Source organism: Ammospiza caudacuta, chromosome 1 (assembly GCF_027887145.1).
Source record: "Ammospiza caudacuta isolate bAmmCau1 chromosome 1, bAmmCau1.pri, whole genome shotgun sequence".
Taxonomy (NCBI): Eukaryota; Metazoa; Chordata; class Aves; order Passeriformes; family Passerellidae; genus Ammospiza; species Ammospiza caudacuta.
This window is the reverse complement of record NC_080593.1, coordinates 21,545,872-21,569,678: the sequence shown is the minus strand read 5'-3', so window position 1 is coordinate 21,569,678 and position 23,807 is coordinate 21,545,872. Positions and strand designations below refer to the sequence as shown.

The 23,807-nt window shown below is 42.2% G+C and overlaps 2 protein-coding genes across 5 annotated transcripts in view; one reads left to right on the top strand and one right to left on the bottom strand.

Annotated features, from left to right (window-relative positions):
* Window positions 1–15,165, top strand: part of PTER (phosphotriesterase related) — a 20,675-nt gene extending 5,510 nt beyond the window's left edge. For all 4 annotated transcript variants that reach the window (XM_058802435.1, XM_058802461.1, XM_058802444.1 and 1 more), the window contains exons 2-5: window positions 5,068–5,541; window positions 7,256–7,521; window positions 10,936–11,076; window positions 14,348–15,165. In XM_058802435.1, the coding sequence (XP_058658418.1) occupies window positions 5,110–5,541; window positions 7,256–7,521; window positions 10,936–11,076; window positions 14,348–14,558 (1,050 nt within the window). In that variant the 5' untranslated portion in view covers window positions 5,068–5,109 and the 3' untranslated portion in view covers window positions 14,559–15,165. The remainder of the gene's footprint in view (window positions 1–5,067; window positions 5,542–7,255; window positions 7,522–10,935; window positions 11,077–14,347) is intronic.
* On the bottom strand, window positions 14,248–23,807 carry C1QL3 (complement C1q like 3). The gene is made up of 2 exons (XM_058802473.1): window positions 22,448–23,807; window positions 14,248–18,056 (listed from the first exon to the last, which is right to left on the bottom strand). The coding sequence occupies exons 1-2, from the start codon at window positions 23,033–23,035 to the stop codon at window positions 17,877–17,879; spliced, it is 768 nt and encodes a 255-aa protein (XP_058658456.1). The 5' UTR covers window positions 23,036–23,807; the 3' UTR covers window positions 14,248–17,876.

Below are 23,807 nucleotides of genomic sequence, written 5' to 3'. Positions count from 1 at the left end.
CACCATAAGTGTTCCCCTCCTCTCTCATAAGAGCTTTGTTCAAGGCATGAAAAGTCTCCGGTGTGACATCATTCCTTAGGACACAAAGCCTTGAGTTAGCTTGAAGTTCAGCAAACCATGGTACTCTCATAGCTCCATTTTGGGAGAGGAAAAAGACCAATGCCATTCTGACCAATTCCCTGAAAACGGGGAAGAACATTTACGACTTTTAATGAAAATAATATGGCATTTTCAGAGCAGCATACCTGCCAGTTCTACAGAAGAGGCCCAGATTGTTGTTATCTCATGTAACATGAACTAGTGATGGTGTGAGAGAGCCTGTGTAGGACTACAGTGTCATAGGTCTTGGACTCCTTTGCACTGACTGGTGCAGGGGGAATTGCTGGACTGAATGACAGGTGACTCTGCATCTGTCCTGGAGCAAATGTCCTGAAGTCTGTATCTGTCCTGTCCTCCTGCTGTACTCAGCCACCCAGCCGTGGCAGGCCCAGCTCCATAGCCCCTGGAGCTGTGCTTTCCTGACAGCATGCATGAGCAAAAAAGCTGTGCTTACTGAAATCCATGTCTGAGGGAGTGCTGGGTGTCAGGTATGTTTGCACTGTAATTAGCACTCGTGAATATATTTTTGAAGAAGGTGGAATAGATCTGGAGAGGTTAGAAATCTTGCTTGTCTGGTGGGGAAGAGGAAGAACTGTGTGGGCAGTATGGAATTTCTTCCTTTCTGTAAATCTCTACAATGTTGGCAGAAACATGAGGGAAGAGAAGAATCAGTTTTTTTTATATTCTTCTTGACGTAGTCTACATGTTCTCTTTGTTCTCTTACACTGTGCCTCTCTTCTTCCTTTGTCTTGCTAACTTCTTCCCTTGTCGCAAAATGTTTACATGTACGGTAAGATAACACATGTAACGGTAAGATAACACAGCATAGACTAACTAATAGAAATTTCCTGCACGTGTCACATATTTCTAATTACTGGCTTTTCCATGTTCTGTAGGGGTTGCTCAAACTAGAATTGAATACTCAAAACATTTCCTCCATCTATAAATATATAGTGAGCTTGTGCTGTATCACATTTCCCAGGGCTCTGTGGTTATAAAGGAAAGACCCACTTAGAATGCTCTTGATGCACCCAGGGCAGCCCTTGTTTCTAAATGGCAGCTGTGTTTAACTTTTTCTGGGTACAGTTAATACCCATTGAGACTTTTTTTTTTTTGCTTTTCTTTGGTAAATTTTATGTCACAGCAATCTGGATTTAATGTTGCTCTAATCTCACATTGTAATGTAACGACAGTGAAATGATTCTCACGCCAGTCTGCAGAGAATCTGTGCTAATGCCATTAAAATGTGCTTACCGAATCAAAACAAATGCAGAATTAGCATATGGAAACTGTGTTTATGTGATTATAATGGTTCAGCAATATGAGATTACTGTAGGAAGCAACTAATCCAAACCTAAGGGGACTTCCCATTACAAGGCCATTAAAATGACACAATGACTGAAGTGCACGTTTCAGATGGGAAAAGCAGAAACATAAATCTTGTCATCAGTATTCAGGCAAAACATCTATTGAATTCAGTGGAGTTTTTACCAGAGCCAGGAATGCAGCACCATGACCTTTTTAGTAGCAAGTCTCTTTTCTCTTAACAATACCTCTAGGAAAAATATTTACTTCACCAGCATTTGATAGTTGGCTAATGGTGAGAGTTGTAGTTTATGCACCATACAGTTGGTGGTTATAAAGATCTGTCCAGAGTTTATTACAAAAATTATAAGGTAGTGTTTCATGACTTTTGTGAAATAATACAAATTTTGATTACACCTTAAAGCAATTTTCTTATTTTTTTAGTCTGAATTTGTAATTTCCAGGAAATATGATTTATCTCTCTCTTTATATAACACCCAGAGCTGAGAAGTCTCGGTCTGTGCAGGAGCTCCTTGGCAATACCACCACATAAATTAGTGGTTTTCGAAAGCAAAATAGCTGTTATTGCCAGATATGAACCTACCTGTTTATCTTCTGTGATAGGAATCAACACATTTTCCCATCCCCTCAGACTGGGTTAAGATTAAGGAAATATAATTCACATATCCTTTGTAAAGCCATCTGAAATATATTTGTCTTGTTCTGGATTGTTTCTTGGCTTGCTCCTTAGTCCATGGAAGGAGGATGACATTAGAGAAAGTGACTTCTGTCCTATTATAGGCATTCAAAATAAGCTGGATGAATTGCCTACAGATATGTCCTTCCATCTCCCGATGGTTGTTCTGTAGTAGACATACGTCATTTAAATGGCTAAATGAGGTGATATGAATGCGGTCCTTGGTGTATGAAAGAAGAAACTTTTTCAAAAGAAAGTTCTGTGTAAAACATGGCATGCAAATCATGAGTAACTCACACAATCAGGGATTCCTGTAGTAACATATACTTCCTTAAATCAAGTAGGAATCCTGATTCCATTTAAAGGCTATTTCACCTAAAATCTGTTTTAAAAAGGTGTAATTCTGATTCCATCAAGTGAATCTTACTAGGAATAATGTATCATATGTATATAATAATGTCATATCATATCATAATGTGTCATAACCAGGGCAGGCTCTTTATGTGAATGACAGTACGGAAGATATCACAACAGTGGTTTCAAAAATAATTCCAGTCACAGGTTGCTGCCTGTCTTTATTTTTTATAGTTCTTTTATTAGGAGTGGTGGGTTTCTAAAACTGTGTCAGTTAACAGGAACAGGCATTAATAATAATACATTTTTCATGAAGATAAAATTGGGCCTACTTTAAATGCTGTTTGTGTCAGTTTCCATTGTTTGTGATGCTTCTTATATTTATAAAAATCCTTGGCCTCAGTCAAAAGGTTCAGTAAATTCTGTATGTGAGCGGTAATCTGAAATCTAGAGTTTAAAAATCAACAAGTTAGTGTCTGCTACAATAAAAACCTTGCATGGGAACTGGTAATTGATTTGTGTCAAGCTTTAGCAAAAGAAATTAAATACTTGTGTATTTAATTGTATATAGGTTTGGGTTGCTAACTTACTAAATGGATTGGAAAATTGTCAGTGAACATGGGGAAAGAGAAGTGTGAACCTAATGTAGAGGGTAGTTATCACTCTTTGCTGTCAGGGTTTTAGTGAATGCCACAGTGTAGATGTTTAACATTAAAAAAAGAGGGGGGCAAAAAAATAAAGCAAAGGTAATGCTTAGAATTATGTCAGTTGCTTTGCTGTGCATATAAAAATGACTCAGATCATTGAACTTTCTCCAAAATAGTGGGTTGCTCTATATAGAGCACCAGCCTTCTTCAAGGATGGAATTAATGACTGTTTAATTGAATTGCAGCTAGGAGCAGTTTCTGACTAAGACAGGTATTTTGCTTTTAATTATTTGCTCAAGAATAATATTTTCTGAAATCATGCACTTCTTAATCTGTTTGGAAGAAAAATAAATCATCCTATTAATCAGCCAGCAGTCTGTTCTATGAGAGTAATTTATTCTGCTACCTTCTCAAACAAGTTAACGTGCTAGTCCAGGAACAAAATTCGTAAAAGAACAGTTCTTCTTAATCTGCATTTACACAAGGCAAGTAAACATAGTCAGTCCGTCATTTCTCTTTTTTATGGATGGCCAACTCTTCATATTACAGTGAGCACCAGCACTGTAGACTTCGCTGGGCAGGCAATAGCTGCCTTTTCCAGGGGCTGGGTCACTTTTGTGCACTGGTGCTCTGACAGTGACTGCTTCTCATGAGATCAAAGTATCCCCAAAGAGATCTTGATGTTCCTGTGCCCTTTGATATGTAGAGTTCAGTGCCCTTCAGATTTCAGTTTTTCTGTCATCCTGGTAGATTAACTTTAGCAGTTAAAAGGAAAATGTCCTCTGAGGGCTTTACCAGTAACAAACCCATGTTTATGACATTATTCACTAAAAGGGAGGCAGAAATGGGAAAGACCTCTCTCTTTAATCAATAATGCATGCTCTAGTTAGTCCTTTCCTCTGGACATGATTAAACATGTATTTTGTTTCATAACTCATGATTTTGGTTGACTAGGGATTTTAACTATATATCCTCAAGCCTTTGTGACTAGCATCTGGAAGATCTAACATGAACTAACAAAAACCTAAAATCCCAATGGGGAGAGCTGCAGTTAATTTTAACCTGCAGTGAGTTAGGCCAGATTGGCACAGGGACTTTGACATGAACCAACTGCAGACTGTAGTTTGTCAGTGTTTGTCACTGCTTGTTTGAAGTTTTGAGAAGTAACATTTTTCATTGATATTAAAGATTAATTTAAAAATGCCTGAGATGCTGAGCCACATGTAAATTGTTAGATTAAGGTCTGTTCTTAACTGGAAAAATATTTGCCCTCTGAAGCACTTTGGGTTCTCCACCGCTGTTTGTGGACTGTGCTGTATATTTGGTGGCTGTTGTCAGCCTTAGAGGAGTGGTGCTGGGCTGTTCCAGACCTCCAGAGCACAGCTGGTAGGAGAACCTGAGCCCTGCTGCAGCCAGAGGAGCAGATTATCACCCCCACCCATGCATCATTCCACATAGAGAGGGGCAGGCAAGGTGCCCAAACACCGACTGCTTCCTTGGTATGTGAGAGGGATACTGAGTTTCAGAGGCCAGAGATAAATATACTGAACATACCAGTAAGGAATATTCAGCCTTGGTGCCAAGTGTATTCATCTGGTGGCTGAAGCTGACAAAATTTGACAGCTGCTGAAGAGCAAAAAATCCTAAATGAACATACAGTGGTTTTATTAAATAGGAAACATTTATCTTAATGTGATACTGACTGCAGCACAATAAATGATGACAATTTCCATTTACTGGAATGTGGTGTGTTTATGTTGCTGGAGTACTGATCCAAGCACAGTTGGGTAAAATAAATGCCTTGTTTTTCATATTGACCACCCTGCTACAAACAGCTTTTGGAAACATCCCAGCAAACACACACAGAGTGTAGGTACATGTGTTAGAGGGAGGAGGGATTTCAGAAATTGCCTGAGATAACACTGCTCTTTCTGAAATGTTTTTGTTTCCTTTCTTCTTTTCCAGACTCCTTTTGGATCTGTTTTTTTTTCCCTTTGTTAAAGAAAAATGCCTTCCTTGAGTGGAAAAGTGCAGACTGTCTTGGGCCCTGTGGAGCCAGACTGTCTTGGCTACACGTTGACTCATGAACACTTGACTATGAACTACAGCAGCTGCTTTTGTCCACCTTCTCCAGGCCAAGAGCCTTTGTCTAATGGGCCCATTGAGATGAAGAACTTGTTTTGGATTAAGCAAAATCCCTACAGCCATAAAGAAAACCTTCTTTTGTATCAGGAGACAGATGCTGTGAGGGAGGAGCTGCTGCATTTTAAAGCAGCAGGTGGTGGGACGATTGTGGAAAACACAACTACAGGGATTGGCCGGGATATGAATGCTTTGAAGAAACTTGCTGAAGAAACTGGAGTTCATATTGTTGCTGGTGCTGGGTTTTATGTGGATTCCACTCATTCTTCTCAAACACAGGCCATGACAGTGGAGCAGGTAAGTCTTAACCATTGCTTCAGTGCCTCTGTCCTGTGAATTACCCCCTGGGTAAGCCAAAGTTGGAGAGAAGTTCCAGTAAAATGATGGAATACAGAGGTGCTCAGCATAGAAAATGGGAACAGCATTACTGCTTGTGTGTGATATCTGGAGCAACACTACTTTAATGTCCTTGGTTTGTCTGTCAGAATTTCCAGTTCTTAAGCTCCATTTTCTCTGAGGGATTTGTTTTAATGCAACACTAAAAGGAAAATACAGTGGTTCGTGTGTGGACATTTGGTACACCACAAGCTATCTTGAGTTTTTACTATTTTTTAAGGAAGGAGTTTATCCTTGCTACCTCTTCTGTCACTTTTTATGGCTAATTGCTTTCCATTGAATTTACCCAGCATTCTTATAAATAGCATAAATAATTGCAGTATTTATAAGGTAATTGTAAATCATTGCTCTGCTCAGACTGTGTGTTATAGCTCTCTTCTCTATCATTTGTCCAGGCTTTTCAGGGCATAGTCTACATCAGCATGTTTGTACAGTGACTAAGACAATGTGTTAATAATAGCTGAGGTCCCCAGATGTTCCTGTAATAATAAATATTCATCTTTTAATAAGAAAATGTGGTGATGAGGAGAAGAGGGAATGGAACTCTCCAAGGTAGGAGTCTGTGAATGTGTATGAATAGAGCTGACAATTTTTTAAAAAATCTGTCATAGTTTACAAACGAGTCTAATTAATTTTAAAAATCAATGATAAAAACTTGAGCAGTGCTGCCAACAAAACTGGACCCAAGCTGGCCCAAACTGTACACAAGAGTACTGCTTTTCCTAAATGTTCTTCCATTCCTTGAAATACAAATAGATACAAATAGCATGGACACAAACAGATTTCTCAAGGCAAAGGTTTCCCTTCTGTGTTTGATGGACTGATGGAGACCCACAGATAACCTCTACTCTGTACTAAAGAAGTTTGGCCATCATCAGTGCCATGTTGTGCTCTCAGTTCTGAATGTATGCTTAAGACATATGGCCTATTCTGGGAAAGAAAAACTAAAGCTTTTATAGCAAAGTAGTTTTATTAAGAGATTCTGATGGGTTTTGTCTATGGGCACTCTAAAGAAGGCTAATTTTGATCCTCTAAATTTGTCAAATGAGCTTTGTTTTGTAGTTCTGAAGTCAGCAGATCTCCTGTTGTTTTACATTGGCATTCCCATAAACAGGTTTTGCCTTAAACTTGTCTCTTCAGAATGCTTGCCAGAGTTTCTCTCTTCCCTACATGTATGACAAGGTTTCCTTATTCTCTGATATCTTGTTTTGCAAAGATTACATTGAATTGTGTCTGAAGCCAATTCAGGAGTGCAAGGCAAAGGTTTTGGAATAAACTAACCTTTTTTTTTTTTTCAGGAAAACTTAATGTCTGCCTAAATCAGAGTTCAAATTACATGTAGACCAGCTTTCTTGGCAAACCTGGACAAATGTGTGACTGGATACTGTTAAATTGATTTGTTTCTGTGTTTATTTTGGTCTTAGTGAATGGGTAGCATAACATCAGTTGACAGAAACCAGATTTTAACTGCAGTGTTTTCGCACTCCCAGCTGTTAATTAGATAAGTTCAGAAAGACCTTGGGAGCATAACTAGCCCAGCATCCATAGGCCAAATTTGATGCTATTTAATGCAAATAGTAATAATAACCAAAAATCTCATTTTCCTGTTCTCTAGCTGACAGAGATTATTGTTGATGAGGTACTCAAAGGAGCAGATGGGACTAATATCAAGTGTGGTGTGGTGGGAGAAATAGGTTGCTCGTGGCCTTTGACTCCCAGTGAACACAGAGTGCTTCAGGCCACAGCAGAGGCTCAGGCCCAGCTTGGGTGCCCTGTTATCATCCATCCTGGCAGGAACAGCGACTCCCCTTTCCACATCATCCGCATCCTGCAGGAGGCCGGGGCTGATGCTTCAAAGACAGTCATGTCTCACCTCGACAGGTAAGGAGAGTATTCTGCTGGGCTTCCTGGGGTACTGCCACACTCACTGGGGTTGTGCAGAACTACACTGGGAAAAGGTGACATAGAGTGTTACCCTCAAGTTAAATGACTCAGAAATAAATGCTTATATGGAGCTTAATCTGCCTCCTGCCTCCTCCTTGACTGCATTACAGCCAGGATCAGGTTTTAGATTCACATTGATAAGAGATTTTGGTGTTTTAAGTGCTGTCTTTGAAAACCTGGCTGAGGGATTAGGAATAACTGTAGCCACATTTTAAAAATGGGAATTTCATTAATTTGTATCCCTGCACAAATCTCTGTATTTACAAAGCATTGGACATTGAGCAGCTCTCACTAAATGGGGTGGGAAGTTGCTGGGCTTCCAGTGTTTTTGAAAGCTGGGTCACTCTTAGTGGCCTTGCCAAAATCTCACAGAAGCTAATGGAGATTTCCTGAATTTGGCTGGAGTCTGGATCAAAGCAAAAGGCAGATTTTTAATATGGTTCTACTACCAGAGAGAGGAAGTACTGCTTGAAAAGAAAGTAGTTGGGTTTTGGATAGTCCATAGCATAGACCAGATAGTTAACTTTTATGTTCCTCGAGAACAAAAGCCAGGAGATCCACATGAGGCACAGAGAGAAATTGGGATGCTTTTCTGTCTCCAGTTTAGAAATATAGCCTCTGTTACCAAATCAGTTTTGTATGACCTTGTCTTACTTGTGGTGAGTTGGAGTATGTCCAAGCATTGATTAGTTTGGCCAGTTGCTGAATAATGGAGACTATTTGTGGTCATATGATTCTCAGCAATTGGATTGTTTGCCCTCAGTGTGAATGTAATACAGGAAACAGCACTGTGCTCCAAATTTCTCATGGTTACAGACTCTAAGAGCTTGCAAATCGAGTTACAGGTGTTTGTTATTCACACAGAGCTCCTTGTTCTATTAGATGATTTTAGGAGCATAAAATTCATGCCCTGAAATTATATTTGAATATTTATAAATTACTTCCTTTTTGTATTTACCTGTGTTGCACAGTATCTATAGCTGTATTTTTCACCCCTTTTTGAGAAAAAACTGGTTACTTAAATCTTTTATGAAAGAGGACTGAGCAAGCTTCAGGTATCAGTACTTACACAGCCATTTTGATACAACATAAACATACAATTATGGCTTTTTGCCTCCTGTACACTGTTGTAAATTGTTGAATTAAATAATTAATTGATAGAAATCAAGCAATATAAGTAGAAAAACAGAGGTGCAGTTTCAATAACAACCACTGATGCACAATATGACATTTCCTTTTATCTCTTTCTATCATTACTTTCACACATTCAGGTTGGCACTTGCTGTAACATAAACTACTGTGAAGTTTGGCTTTGCAATGTGCATTTAACATTTTAAGTCTCCTCCAGTAAGAAAAATCCATGTGGGAGCATCCCAGTCCCTTAAATGTGAGATAAATTTGTACATAGCTCCATATTTCATGTCTGCATTTCACATAGACAGAATGGTAGTTTTCCAGTGGATTTACAATTAAATGGTAAAATTAAAATGCTGGCTACCATGTCTTGCAATTTAGCACCTTAAAAAAAGGTAGCAGTTCCACATAATGGAACTACAGTGTACTAAAAGGCTGGAAGCAAAAGCTATTGAGCCTCTTCTTTAGTCATCTGTTAGGGGTCAAGGTTATAAAGGAGATCCACATCTTGACTCAAGTCACTTGAGTAATTTCTGTTAGAAGTCTCACAGCAACTGTTACAAATTTGGGGCAACATTACAGTTTGGTGTCTGTCCCCAGGGTATTTATGGCTGAGTTCCAAATTAGAGGGTGCTTCACCATGTCCCATCTCCTTTTCCATGAGCTCAGAGCTGTTCAGGGACAGTGTTGTCAAACACCCAATTCCAGCTCAGAGATCAGCAATTTGAACTGGGAACTGCTGCTGTTGCTGTATCCTTGTGGCTCACTGTGGGACCCAGTGGCTGAGGAGATGAAGTTCTCTGGCTCTTCATTGGGATAGAACACCCAAAAGCATGATACTAACAATAGTTTTTAAAAGAAACTGCTCTAGCTATGATTTTGAAATAGACTGTTGGGTGCTTTTGCCACCTGCATAGGATTGAAGACTCTTGGCGATTGTCTCCCTGTGAACTGAGCTGGGCTGGATCTAAAATAATCTGTTCTTTTGCTCTGCACTTTGAAAATTCATTTGGTGATAAATGTTCAGTCTCTGTAAACTGTAACATTTATTTTAAAATAACATTTTTTATTAATTACAGTTGGCAAGTCTTACACTCCTGCTGATGGCAGGCTTGTTTGAACATGGATTTTCTCTCTCTCAACCCATCTGTTCCTCCTACTTGATCTGTAGTTAAGTCATAATATTGAAATTATGACATCAGTCATTTCCATAGCAACAGACTGTGATGTAATTCTGTAAGGTAAAACTGCTTTGTGACATCAATATCTGCAATAATAAAAAATCCCCCACAAACTACTGCCCTTTTGGTTAACTTTACTGCTCTTGTGGAAATGTGGTTTCTTCTTAAGCAAAAAAATAAATTGTGTGGCAGCTATAAAGATAAAATTGTATCACTTGAGTGTTTTTGTTTTTCTTTGAACAGCTTATACACTTGGTAAAAATGGTTCAAAGAAAACCCAAAATATTTCAGAAAACTCTTATTTCTGTTGCTGTTCTTTTCCGAATGAGTGAGAGGTGCTAGAAGCTTTGTTCCTTCACTTTGCAAATCTGTTGCAAAGCCCATGTCCCAGATACTCACAGTGCCATTATGTATTTTGGTGAGAGCGTTTCCTTAAGGCGTTCTGGCCAGATCCCAGAGCAAACAATGATAGATTGCTGTTCTAATGGCAATCTAGAAACATCACTGTTCAGAATAGAAACTAAAGACAAAGTTGTATATTGCTGGTGTGTGATGGATGAAACAAGCCCTGGGTGAAGCTGTCTCCTCTAACTCTTTTGGGAAAGTAAATCTGTCTTGTGTGAGTAATCCATTGTCTTTTTTTTTTTTTTTAATATCACTATGAATTAACCTCCTCCTTAAATGTCCTTCCTTGTTAGGTTGTCTGTTGAGAGGGTTAATGGTATCAAAAGTAAGTAACTCTTCTGTTTCCATTTAAAGATTATTGGAGAGGCTTTCATTATTTCATGGGGAAAGAGTTGGATTTGTTTTGGTTTTTTAATGCATGAAATCTCAAATGAATGTAAGAAGGACAATGCTGTGTATCATCTTAAGTTGCATGTGTCAAACAGGAGTTCTGTTTCTTAAATCGGTGAATTATACTGTAGATTATTTGGTTTTTTCCTTGCAAGTGGGAGATCACAAAGTACCTGTCCTCATACCATAAGATGTTTTATTCCTGTTACAGTGCTGACTCTGTGTTACATGTGTTCTGCAGGACCATATTTGATAAAAAGAAACTTCTGGAATTTGCTAAGCTTGGATGTTACCTAGAGTACGACCTGTTTGGTACAGAGTTCCTTCACTACCAGTTCCATCCAGATATTGACATGCCCAGCGACAATGAGAGAATTGCAAGGTATCTGCTCCCATGCAGTTTTAGCTATAGCATGGCCATTGATAAAAGATATTATTGATAAAAAAATACTTGTTTTAAGACCATCACAGAGTGATTCTGCTTGTTGTTCAAAACTGTCTTCTGTCATGCTGAAATAATGCCATTTTCCCCTGCTGCTGTCACACAGTTAGAGCAGCATCTATCATTTCTTCTTTCTGAGAGGAAGATGCAGAATCACAGTGTTGTAGGAAGTTACTTGAGGAGAAGATTAAGAGCTTTTTAAACTTCATTCTCTTTCCTAATTCCATGCTGATCTGGTCGAATTTATACAGTCTGTAAAAAGGAAAAGGCTGACAATACTACATTTACGTTAGGATTAAGTACTTCTGTTTGAAACATAGTATTGGAAACTTGGTGCTGCTACTAAACATCATCTGAGCCTGTTTTATCTCCTCACTGGTTTGCTAACCCAGCAAAACTCACTGGTTGTTTTGGATGGATTTGTGCTTCCATCCTGGAAAACTGCCTTTTTTCTTTCAAGCACTTTATCACCTTTCCTCCCACCGTCCTTTTGCCCTTTCTCTGTTTTGAAGGATGTGATTCCTGTCTCTTCAGAGCTCCCATTCTCCTCACACTCACTCACAATGTGAAAATATTGGTCCCACTGGCAGGGTACCTCTTCCCTGCTTCTCATCAGCACCTGCAGTCTCAGCTCAGCTGCACGGCCAATCTGTTGTGCTGTGCTGACACCACGTTTTGCCAAGGAGATACATTCTGTACAGAAGCTGTCTGAGAGAAGGTAGGATCAGCTGGGAACGGACACCTCACTCCTTCCTCTCCATCTGGAGGTGTGATGCTGCCATGCTGTTTGTCCACAGTGTGTGTGAGCAGTGAAGTGGCAGGTGCCTGAGGGGTGGGTTGCCATCCTGCCTGTGTCTTTTTACCTTCCAGAGTCACAAACAGTTCTTTCACTCTCCTTGATGAGAAAGATTTTATGAGCTTTCCCTTACATCTCAGACATAGTTTCCCTCCCCCTCATTGTCAGATTAATCTTGAAACTAATCTGTTTTCAAACTGTTCTCTCCTAAGAAGGTGCTGTGGCTATTCTTCCACCCTCCCAAGCATTTGCTGCTGCTTTTCACACTAGAAATTGTTTCTCTCTTAGCAATGCTCTCAGTCTTGCACTCAGTATTTTAAACTGTTGCAAGGAATCCAGTTTTCCCACTTAGAATGAGTAAAGCTGATTCCTCTGCTGTGTCTCCTGCCCTCTCCTGTGCCATGGAAAGTCAGCATCTCTGGAAGCACTGGGGAATATTTAGAGAGGACTGGACTAGGCCTTGGTTAACAAGTGCATGTTCAACTGTGACAGAGTTCTCATTCCATCCATGATGCTTGTTCAGCCACCCTCATCTCTCCTGAAACTCTCTAGTGTCTGAGTATTTCTTGCAGCAGGCTGTTCAAAGGAAGAAAAGATGAAAAGTTTGTCTTCTCATTGCACAGTGTGAGTGTGTGTATTTGTGTTATATCAGTGGACTAAGGATGGCTGGGGCAATCTCTTTAGGGTTTTGTTTTGTGAAACAGCACCACAGAAGTAGAAACCAAATTGACCTCTAAATGAAAATACTGAATAGAAAATACTTGTTCACATCTTTTTTGCTTAAAACACAAACTTCTGTAGTCATAACATACCTACTTACTTAACTCATTTTAGCTGTCTGTGTTCTTCAGCAGTTTGGCTGCAGTCTGCTGCCAGTGCAAGGAAAACACTGACTTCTGTTCTGGGGAATTTGGAGTCAGAAAGTAATAACTAAATATAAAGGAATGAGCAAAAAGGAGCAATGGATACAGAATGGAAAGGATCATATGCCTCCCCAACCCATGAAATGAGTCCAATACCATGAAATGAGTCCAATATTAAAGGAGGTGATTCTAATAATATGTTTGGTCAGCAAAAACTTAGTCCCTCTAGTGCCATTACTTTTACTTTTGGGTTGGCATGTGGTTTTTCTGTATTTCAGGCTGGAGGAGATTCTTGTGATGTTGTAAGACTATGGTTTATGTAGTGTTGTGCACTGTATGGCACAATGTATGGTAGGTTTTTGAAAAACAATAACATTTTACCAAATTCTGTCCTATTTGCTTTCTTTCCACTGCCCATGCTGATTAGGTGCTGCTACATGTATCTCCTTGTAACTACCTGTAATAAAAACTGTCAGTAAGAGCTTTCAGATACTGTGTGGGTACTTGTAAGGCTAGTTTTTGTTTTCTTGCTGATCACAGCATTGTCAGGAAGGTAAGGATTAGGATTTCAGAGTGCTGGCAAGTGATGGAATTGGAGGCCTTCCTGAGGAATGAGCACTTTCCAGGGCTGGTTTGTCAGTCCCTGCCACTTCAGTGCTGTAATCCTCTGCCAAACTAAATGGAAGCTTACTGAGAAACTTGACAGTCATGCAGTACAGGAGTGTAGACATCCACATAACACAAATGCTAAAAAATGAGCTGATCAGGGGAGTAAGGCTACCTGAATGAAATGTGAAGAGAAGGACTTGTAGTAGTCCTGCTACAAGAGTGTGACCAGAAGGATTACTTCTTTTTCCAAGCTGACTTGTCATTTTGCCAAGGCTGTTTAGCTGCACTGCCTTATTAATTAATGCCCCTTATTTCCTGGTGTGTGCTGTGCCATGCCAGGCTTCTTTGTCTTCTTTAATGAACATCTTTGCAATGTGTTTTGATGATAACTGTCTATATGGAGTATGATACTGGCAACTTCAACTTTTTATTAACCTGCTTTGCTAAATGGGATTCAACCAAAGATCTGAAAGTATTTATGTTATTGAGTCAGGCTCCTTTAAAGATGTGACACACAGAGTCTGGTCATTAGCAAATGTAATGGGACCAGCCTTGTGACAGCAGCAAAAAGTAACATGCTGAGAAGGAATTTATCTAGGAAATTATTATTTACTCATTTATATAAAACCTGTGTCCCATGCATGGTGATGCTGAAGTTCTTGAATTCCTCTGTGGAATTAATAGGTCTGGAAATGCAAAGTCATGTGCCAAAAGCAAAGTTTTACTTCTCCATTTTGATATAAGTGGTGGTGTGTTTTCAGAGGTGGGATATTTTTCATGCAATAAAAAATATATTTTATTTTCAGGTAAATGTAAGGAGTAAATCCTCTGAGCACCAAAGTATTTTGTGTTATATTACAGTCCAGCAGTACAGTAATGTAAGAAATGGAAATGCTGTTACATGAGAACTTTCATTGACAGGGATTCTTCCAACTTTTTGCAGGATTCGTACGCTGATTGAAGAAGGCTATGAAGACAGAATTCTGATGGCTCATGATCTGCACACCAAGAACAGGCTGATGAAATATGGAGGTCATGGATATTCACATATCCTAAAAAATATAGTTCCTAAAATGCTAATTCGAGGCATATCCCAAGATAAAATTGATAAAATACTCCTAGCAAATCCAAAGCGGTGGTTGACTTTTAAGTAGGAACAATTAATAAATATGCCTGATTTATAAGGAAGGTTAATAAAATTCAGATTTCAGTAGAACAGTCATTTAAAAAAAATTCTGAAAAACTCAATGCAAACAAACTAATTGTAACTTTTCTTTTTAATTAGAATATTAAAACTGTATACTGTCTCTACATTTTCTCCCTTCTAAAAGTTTGCTCATGAATGATTTACTGAATATGAGCCTACCTACAGAATCTTTTCAACTGAAATTTTAAAATAATTGTTTCAAAAGCATAATCTAATACTGTTACTGAATGTTACCTTCAAACTACTTCTGAAGATGTGTCACCTGGAAGGAAATTGCCTTGGAAGGAATTTATGGTTTTCAGTTAAATTTCCTGTCCTCAGGGGCTGATTTTAATCCTTGTAATACTGTCAATCTTCTCATTATCCTCATATTCTTTGAGTAATACTTGATTGAAAGGTCTGGAAGTTCTAATTAGCTTCCATTGACGAGAGAAGGCAAGAGGAATCTCAAATCAAAAAAAGATAAGGTTTCTTTCTAGTTTAACAATTTACTTAATTGTAAGTGAAAATGTAGAAAATACATTGAAAAATATATTTTTGAATAAAGCATTTTGATCACCTCTTAAAGTATGTGCGGTATTATTACAGATGTCTTTTTCTAATTGCATTAATTTTTTACCATGAACTTGGAGTCTCACAGCAATCATGTAAAACTTGACACACACCAGCTTCTTTTTGTAAGGATGCAACACCAGCACTCAAAATATATTACATAATACAGTTTTAATGAGTTGTATTAGTTATAACAAAGGTTGTGATATAAGTCTTTACAAATCAGTATATCAAGATATGATGAAAAAGGAAGAAATGTTTGCCTTATATGTGGTTTTCACATAAAGTGTGTTCTTTGCTCTTGTCTAACTTTAACCAGGGCAAGTGATTTATCCAAAAAATGGCGTATTCCAATAGCAGTGGTAGCCTGATTTCAGAAGCTTCTTCAAATTTGACCATGTATGTCTCATAGTATTGAGCTTTACCAATACACACCGTGGTAAATGCACACTGCTGGTTGTGAATGATCTCTGGCTCTAGGTGCAGGACTGCTGGACACCACACAGGGAATCTCTAGCTACACTGCTGTGGGAGTGCACGGGCCAGCAACAGCAACAGTGGAGGAGCAGACAAGTCAGGTACACATCAGGTACTGAAATAATCGCCGCGTAGAAATGAAACAGGAGTAACCACTACAATGCACAGACATGAGCTGGCACTTTGTCATAAGGTAGAAGCATTGCCCATCTGGTGAGATAATACACAAGCAGCTGGCAGCACCATGTCCCCTTGTAAACCCTGGATGAGTTTGCCTGGCGATCCTCTCAGCAGCCTGGGCTCGCTCGGCGTTTATTTTGAATTGAACGACTCAAAGCAGAAGGAGGAACACGTTCTGTTTGAGAAAAGGTTCACTCATTCAAACGAGATTTTTAGGGCAATGTGTAAAATCCCTATCAGAACTTTGCTGAGTAGCCAGCACTGGAGAGCTTTTTTGTCAGAGTGGCAGACACTTTGGAAATTTTAGTGCAGATAAATCTAAGTTTATACCCTTATTACATTAGACAAGGTTGCTTGTGACAGAATATATGAAATAGCAATGCTAGGGGTAGCCTCTGTTACTCTTTAACGATTTACAGAAATGTTACCTTGATTTTGCCAAAAGGTAAAAATAAATAACATAACAAACTGTGCTAAAGAAATTTAATAATCTTGCTGAAATTTAGGTTTAGAATGAAATCTGAAAGTTTTAACCTAAGAGAAATAGACTCTCAAAACCAAAGCAAATAATAAATCCATTTTCTGAATTAAAAAAAATCTGTGGACATTACTGCTATCACTGATTTTAAAGCATTTTTATAACTATGTAACTCTGTTTAGTTTATTCTCCAAGCCATTAATCCTCTATATGAATTAAGCTTCTTTGAGACTTTATATATCTATATCTATATCTATATGAATGAGAAAAATAGGTATTATAACACACTTTTTTTTTTGCATGTAAATATCTGCTTCTTTCTTTGCATATGTGTTATCATTTTTGGTAAAATGCTTCTCTGTGTCCATCTTGTAGGCACACCTTACACAAACTGGTACTAGCTTCCATGGAAAAGGTCTGTGTGACAGCATTTTCTCATGTGTCAGATCTCCCACTCTTCCTTTGTTGGAAAAATCCCACTGACTTCAGTGAGACAAGACACCTAAGACAATAAAGGTCATCTGTATTCCTATGAAATTCTAGTGGAACATCTGCACTATACTAATCCATAACTATTTTATTAAAAATAGAACCCAGGTACAGACTAAGTGCTAAAAGACTAATGAAGACTAATTGCTGCAAAGAAAACACTCTGCCTCTTAGTCTGATGGTATGGATGCCAGGCTTTCTAAATATTTACACAACTAACCATCAACAACGGGCCTCTAATAATTGTCTAAATATATATTTACATGTATACAAATTTAAATCCCTTTTCCACTAATAGCAGTGAGAATTTAGCCATTTGCTTTGGTGGAATCAGGGATATGGTCCAACAGAATAGTTTGTCAACTGTTATATTCTAAAGGGGAAAATAGTATTTCTTCTGTCATTTTCTTTTAGAGGACAACTAAGGAAAAGACAAAATTTAAATAACTCCACTGGTTTGATTTTTATGTTAAAAGTCTAACGTAAACCTACAAAACAGAAACATTGAGTTAAGGCTTAAAGCTGATCAGTTTCTAGTTTTAAGTGGAAGGGTAAGAAAAGTACAAGGCAAACAATTTCTTTGCAGAGAGAAAGTATATTTTGATTACCTCTTCCTTTTATTGTAAAATCATTCCTCACCACACTATGAGTGGACTCCAAGCATCATTGTTAGCAGGTAAGTCACAAGAACCAAAGCTGAAGTATGGATAAAGCAGCAAGATCATAACACATCAAAGTATCATATACACTGAAGAAATAACTCAGTGTCCTTAGGTGGGCTTTCCTTGCCTATAAAAATCTGATCTATGCAGAACTTCATTCACATGGACACGTAACAATGAGGAAGTATTTGCTTTGGCGGAAGTGGATCGCACATCTGCTTAACTTGGTTTGTGGTTTTTAACTTAAGGTTTCTCTGTGTTGTACAGATGTGAATCAGGTAGCATTCAACATTTCCCCCCACTGCTGAGGTGTTCAGTGGTCACTCTCTGCTGGGGTGCTTGTTTCATTGACTTTTGCCACGCAATCCATCGCTTAGAAGAGCAGGCTTCGTTTCTCGACTGATTTGGTGGGTCTTTTTACTCATTATCAGTCAGCATAAATAATAAATCCAGAAAATGTGCTGTATTTGTTGTTGTTTCCTCCATGTGCTTTTCCTCCATCTAATTTGATGTACACTTCATCTCCTGGCTCCAGGTGAAGGACCACGCTGTTACTGGCGTAGTCGTAGTTCTGATCAGCATCCTGAGCGATGGCACTAGCTCGAACCTACATGAAATACAGAACCACTGGTTAAGAAAACTCAGGCAATTTTTCCTGCCTGCTGAAATTAAAGCATATCCTCGAAGTTTTATTCAACATGCATGAGTTGCCACTTGAAACATCTGGCAACGTATATTGTAGTTTATTCCTATAGCACTTGCTTATTTTCTCCTGCTGTACTTCTGAAACTAAAGCAATAATATTCTCCTTTCTCAGTCATCTGATGAATACACAAACGCCTGATCTTCTGTAGATGTCTGGAGCCTTCTTATAAATATGTGTAAGAATAGCTGGAGTTGGGAGAACTGGATCTGATCGTGTGCCAGTTTTACATTTGGTGTAACTTTTGTATCAGTGGGACAAGTGATTGACAATGTTGAGGATCCACCGAGATGCCTCCAGGGAGTCCCCAAGATGCAGAGGCAGTTTATTGTCATACTAAGCAATAGGATCATGCTGCAAAAAAGAACATGAGAAGTACACCCCCCCCACACATGCACACAAGCAGTCTGGGTTTGGAAAAACTGCTATTACCACAGTTCAGTAAGTAAACATTTAATTTCACTGTGTTTTAAGAGATGCACTTGTGAAAAATCACAGGCAAGTCACTATTTGCTGCAAGAGTTTTTGAAATTTACAAGTCATTGAGGGCATTTCATTTGCAACTTTCCCTTAAACATAGGTTTTTTCCCATTTCTCCCTTGGTATTCCATTACTGATTAAATTTGACATTTCTTGCAAACTGAAAATAATCTGTAATTTCAAGATATATGTTGATTTTCAGCAATGAACAGCCTGTGCCATTGTAAGTCTCCAAATCATTTATATATAATTTGACTCTGTTTGGTAAAATATTTAAACATGGTTGCATGTGATTTATTTCAGTGTAACACGTCATCTGCTTGTTACTTGTCTTTGTTCTAGCATAGTTACAGAGCAGTAAATGATTTAGTGGCATTGCAAATCTGAACTAAGTAATAATGCATGACTTGGCGTACTATATGTGGGATTTTTTCTGCTCTGAACTGAAAAAAATAGGCTATAAGTCACAGTTTTCCATGGATTCCTTTCAAAGTTTACATGATAAATTTCCAAATTAAATTTTCATGTGATATGATTTCACATTAATATTGAAATGTTAAAAAGGAGGGGGTTCTTTTACCGTGCAGGATCTTATGGCATTATGCAGCTTAAAAATCGCAGTAGGTGGAAATTCTTTATGCATCCTGTAAGAACAGTGAGAAAGGCTGCAAAGGCTTGCAAAGCTGTGACAGGCTGCAAATTTAAACTGATACATGGCATGATGATAAACCCCGACTATTTCAGGACTTCTTGGTCCTGACTTGTCTGGTATTGTTTAACAGAGGTGATCTCTTTTGCTAGTTTTCTAAGCAATAATTATTCTAAGTGCTGGATGTTTCCTTTGGAATCGTGACTGGCAGGGCAGAGTTGAAGGCTCTGGGCCATTAACCCTGGAAAGATCTTCCAGAGAAAATAATGGACTGAGGTGGTTGCTGGCAGTGGAAATGGAAAGGGCAGGTGGGGAGGAGTGAAAAGGCCACAGACAAGGCAGAAGAACTTTCACATGGAACTAGGATCTTGCATACTGGTGAGGAAAGTGGTTTAAAGGACTTTTCAAATTCCCATTTACTTCCTAATGAAATGCTGCTTTGTGGATTTGTATAAAATCTTGTGGATGGTAGGGGAGAATTTGAATTACATCAGTGACAATCCTAAGGAAGTCAGCAGTCAGCATGGGGACACTGGCTACAACAGCAATGGATATTTCATTTTTAAGATTCTACACAATACATACTGGCTGGAAAAAAGAAAAAGAATCTGGATACTGAAAGTCTAGAAACCAAAATGCAGATGTTACTGCCCTGTGTGTAGCAGCAAAGGTCCTGTATGCTGTTCCTAGTGGGTTTACCTTCTTGCTTGGTTAGCCAGAACAATTTCTTTTTAAAGCCTAGGAGAACAGTCTCAAATAAATTCTCCTCAAATGAATGGAGTGTACTGCTAAAAGAGGGTAAATGCATCTCAAAATTAAAGCATTATGAGACAATACATTTCACAAGTTCCATGTAAGTCCTTCCATGAAGCTACGCTCTCAGCCTGCACACACATCCCCAAGCTGTGTCACCTCAGCACTTCCCTGCTCAGGCTTGATAATCATTAAAGCAGACAATGTGGTAACACTGGGGACCTTGAGGTTTCACATATGTATTGCTTAGGAACGCTTTTTTTTTTTCTGTAAGTCATACAGTTTTCAATGTTTCTGTTTTTTTCATTGTTAGAGAACATGGGATTTATAATGTTGCCTTTGTCACTCCATTTAACTACTTCGAGAATTTCTGAGCTTCCTTACAAATATACATAAAGCCTGTCACATCAGCATTTAGTATTTTAAGTATAAATCCTAATCACTCATTGAGGCATTAAAACTGTGGGTCAATTTTAAACCATTGATGTGCAGGTATTTCCCTAAATATCACATATAGTATATACAAATGTACGCATAGAACCTCTCTTTAGGTGGGTTTTTTCTTTCTTCTTTGAATAACTCTGAGTTTGCCTCATGTCTGGCACTGGAAGTACCTATATTTAGAAATGGTTAGACCTCAGGTTCAATTGAATATTTGTAATTGGATGCTTCTTTAAAATTACTGCTATGTACTTATTTTTCAGTGTTCAGGAAAGTAAACACTCTATAAATATGGGTAAGAATAGATCAACTCTTTAATTGTAAGTAAAATTGTATTTCTGCAGTGAAGAATATTGCTTTTGCAGGAAGATATCAAAGTGAATATTATTAGGATGTACTTAGTTTTACTAGTCCTGGTTTATCTGCTGAGACAGAATTTATGGCAGATATTTTCTAATTTAATTAATTGCCGCTGATGTCCTCATTATTCCGTTTTCACAGTCCTTCTGAGGAGCCATAAAGAAAAGGTTAAGTGGCATATCAGATTAATTTACCGGCGGCCGCGGCTGCCGTGTGCGCGGCGCACAAAGGGCCGCGCTCGGCTGCGGAGGGGCCGCCGAACGAACGGGGCCGTGCGGGCACGGCGGGGACACGGGGCCGCCGTCAGCTCTGGGGACACGCGGGGAGCCGAGCCATGCCCCAGCCCGAGGGCGAACAGCCCGGGGGGAGCGGCAGCGCTGGCCCCGAGCTCCCCGAGCCCGCCCTGCGGCCCCGCTGGCCGGGACGGCTCGGGCACTGCGGGACCTGTTGAGCCGCTGCCGGTGTGCGGGGGCCGGGGTACCGGGGAGCACCGCGGAGCCCCGGGGACGCGGGAACCATTGGGCACCTCGCACTCCCCCTGGGCATCCAGAGCCCTGAGGGGTGGCGGTGCCTCCGGGCGCCGGAGGAATTGGTGCCAGCCTAACCGCGTCTGTTAACTACTCATGGAAAAGGCGCAAAATTGCGAAGGAGGGGTTACAAGGGGGCAATGTAACAGGCAGTGGCTACGTTTATCCTAATTAAAAGGGATGATTCCTCTGTGTTTCAGACGGCAGCATCGCAAAGCCTTTAATTATTTCCGATGCCTTCATCCTGCCCAGGGGATGACGACAGACTCGGGTCCTTCCCGGGCTCCCGGGTGTGCCTCCTGGCCCGGTCCGTCAGCGGCACCGGCCCGCCAGGGGCTCAGGTGTGCGGGCGCCGAGCTCGCTCTATTACCAGCTCTCCTGACAGGGAGAAGCAGCCTCGCACCCTCCGGGGGCTGAGCGTGTCAAGCCCGGCGCTGCCCTGCGTGAGAGCCCCGTCCCGTGCCGTGGCTGCGTTCCTCCCACCCGCCTCACCCTTTCCCGACTCAGCACCACCCTCTCCTGAGCTCACCCACCGCCCCTGGCTCCCCTTTCGTGCCGGGGACTTTCCCCTCCCCGAGGGAGCGCCGGGCTCTTCTCGCCCCTGCGGGGGCAGCGCTGTTTGTCCGCCCGCCCCCGCTCCGGTCCCGGCAGAGCTGCGGGCAGCGCTCCGCGCCCAGGGCGGGCCGGGAGCTGTTGTGCCCGGACAGCGGGCTGGGAGCGGCACCTGCAGCGCGGCTCCCGGAGAGGAGAGCGCGTCGAGTCCGCATTCACCCAGCAGCCCGGGCGGCCTGGGCTCTGCAGAGCACCCGGCCCCTCGGTAGCCTTCGGGTTCCCCGCAAGTTCCCTGCCAGCTGCGGAGAGGCGGCCGCCGGTCCCCATCGCTCCCCTCCCGCCGCTCGGGCTCCGCTCCCCGGCCCGCACCCGCGCCGCCTCCAGCGCCCCCCGGCTCCCCCTCCCCGCCCGCTTCCCGCCCTTCCCGCGCCGCTCCGCCCGCTGCCCGCACGGCGTCCGCTCCCTTGGGGAACCCCCGTCCTCCGGGGCCCCCCTGCCCTCCTGTCCCCGGCTGTCCCCGGCGCGGCGCCCACCTGGTTGTTCTTGCAGAGGTCGGCCCACATGCTGGTGCCGTCGCCGCCCCGCATGAGCACATGGTAGGTGAAGAAGTAGATGCCGGGGATGGAGCAGGTGAACTTGCCGGTGGTGGGATCGTAGTGGTTGCCGAGGTTGGTGACCACGTCGTCGAACTTGAGCACCTCGTAGCCCTCGTGCTGCCGCTTGAGGCCGGCGTAGAAGGCGATTTTGGGCACGGTGCTGTAGGTGGCGGCGCTGATGGCCCCGGCCGCGTTCAGCCCCGGCGCCCCGGGGGGCCCCGGCAGGCCCTGCCGCCCCGGCTCGCCCTTCTCACCCGGCGGCCCCACCGGGCCGGGCGGCCCCGGCTCCCCCGGCGGGCCCCGCGGCCCCGCTTTGCCCGGCCGGCCGGCCTCCCCCTTGGGCCCCTGGATGAAGGTGGGCAGGGACTGCATGAGCCCGCGGTCGGGCGTGGCCGCCGTGCTGGGCGCCTTGGTGCCGCCGTAGGGGTCGCAGACCATGCGGCAGGTGCCGAGCATCTCGTAGTGCGCCGAGGTGCCGGCCGAGCTGACCAGCACCGGGATGAGGATGACCAGCAGCAGCACCATCACCACCCCCAACGCGCCGGCCGCTATCAGCCGCCGCCTGCTGCCCACCAGCCGGCTCAGCGCAGGGCGATCCTCTTGTCTGCTTTTGGACAAAATCTTGATGGTTGGCGGGGTTCCTCCTCAGAGCCGAAAAAACGCCGAGCCCGCTCGAGCTCGGCTCCCCTGGGGCTCGGCCGCCCTGCCGAGGGGGTCGCGGGGATCCCGGGGGTCGCGGCGCTCCGCTGCGGCCGCTCAGCCGCGGGGCGGGCGAGGGAGCGGAGCGGGAGAGGAAGAGGAGGAAGAGCTGCTGCCGCCGCGCCCCGGCCGCCCGCACTTTTATGCTCCCGCTGGCGATCGACTTTTTTTTTTTTGCAGGCTGTGCCAGTCCGAGTCAACTTTCCCTGGAACTTGCCTTTCCTCTCGCGATCGCCCCGCTCGCCGCCTCGCTCTCTCTCTCCCTCCCTCTCTCTCTGTTCGCAGGGATGACAGTCCTCAGCGGGGACGCGCCTCCCGGCCGGCCGCAGCCCCGGTGCCCGCCGCCCTGTGCCCGCGCCGCCGCCGCCGCCGGAGCCGGAGCCGAAGGGAGAGCGGGATCCTGCCCGAGTGCCACCTGCCAGGAGAGGAGGAGGCTGACGAGCGCGCTGGAGCAATTTATAGGCACCCAAAAGCGCAGGGGAAAGGGGAGCTGCTTTGGCATCTCATTCCAGCATCTGCTCTGCTCTTCCCACTCACAGAGAGTTTGGCATTACTCTGGCAGTGTGGGAAATATATATTTTTTTTCTTTTCTCCCTCC

Coding starts and splice junctions, on each gene's coding strand:
- C1QL3 (XM_058802473.1), bottom strand. CDS start 23,035: ATGGTGCTGCTGCTGGTCATCCTCATCCCGGTGCTGGTCAGCTCGGCC. Junction 18,057..22,447: donor ACCTCTGCAAGAACAACCAG/GTGGGCGCCGCG, acceptor TATTTCATGTAG/GTTCGAGCTAGTGCCATCGC.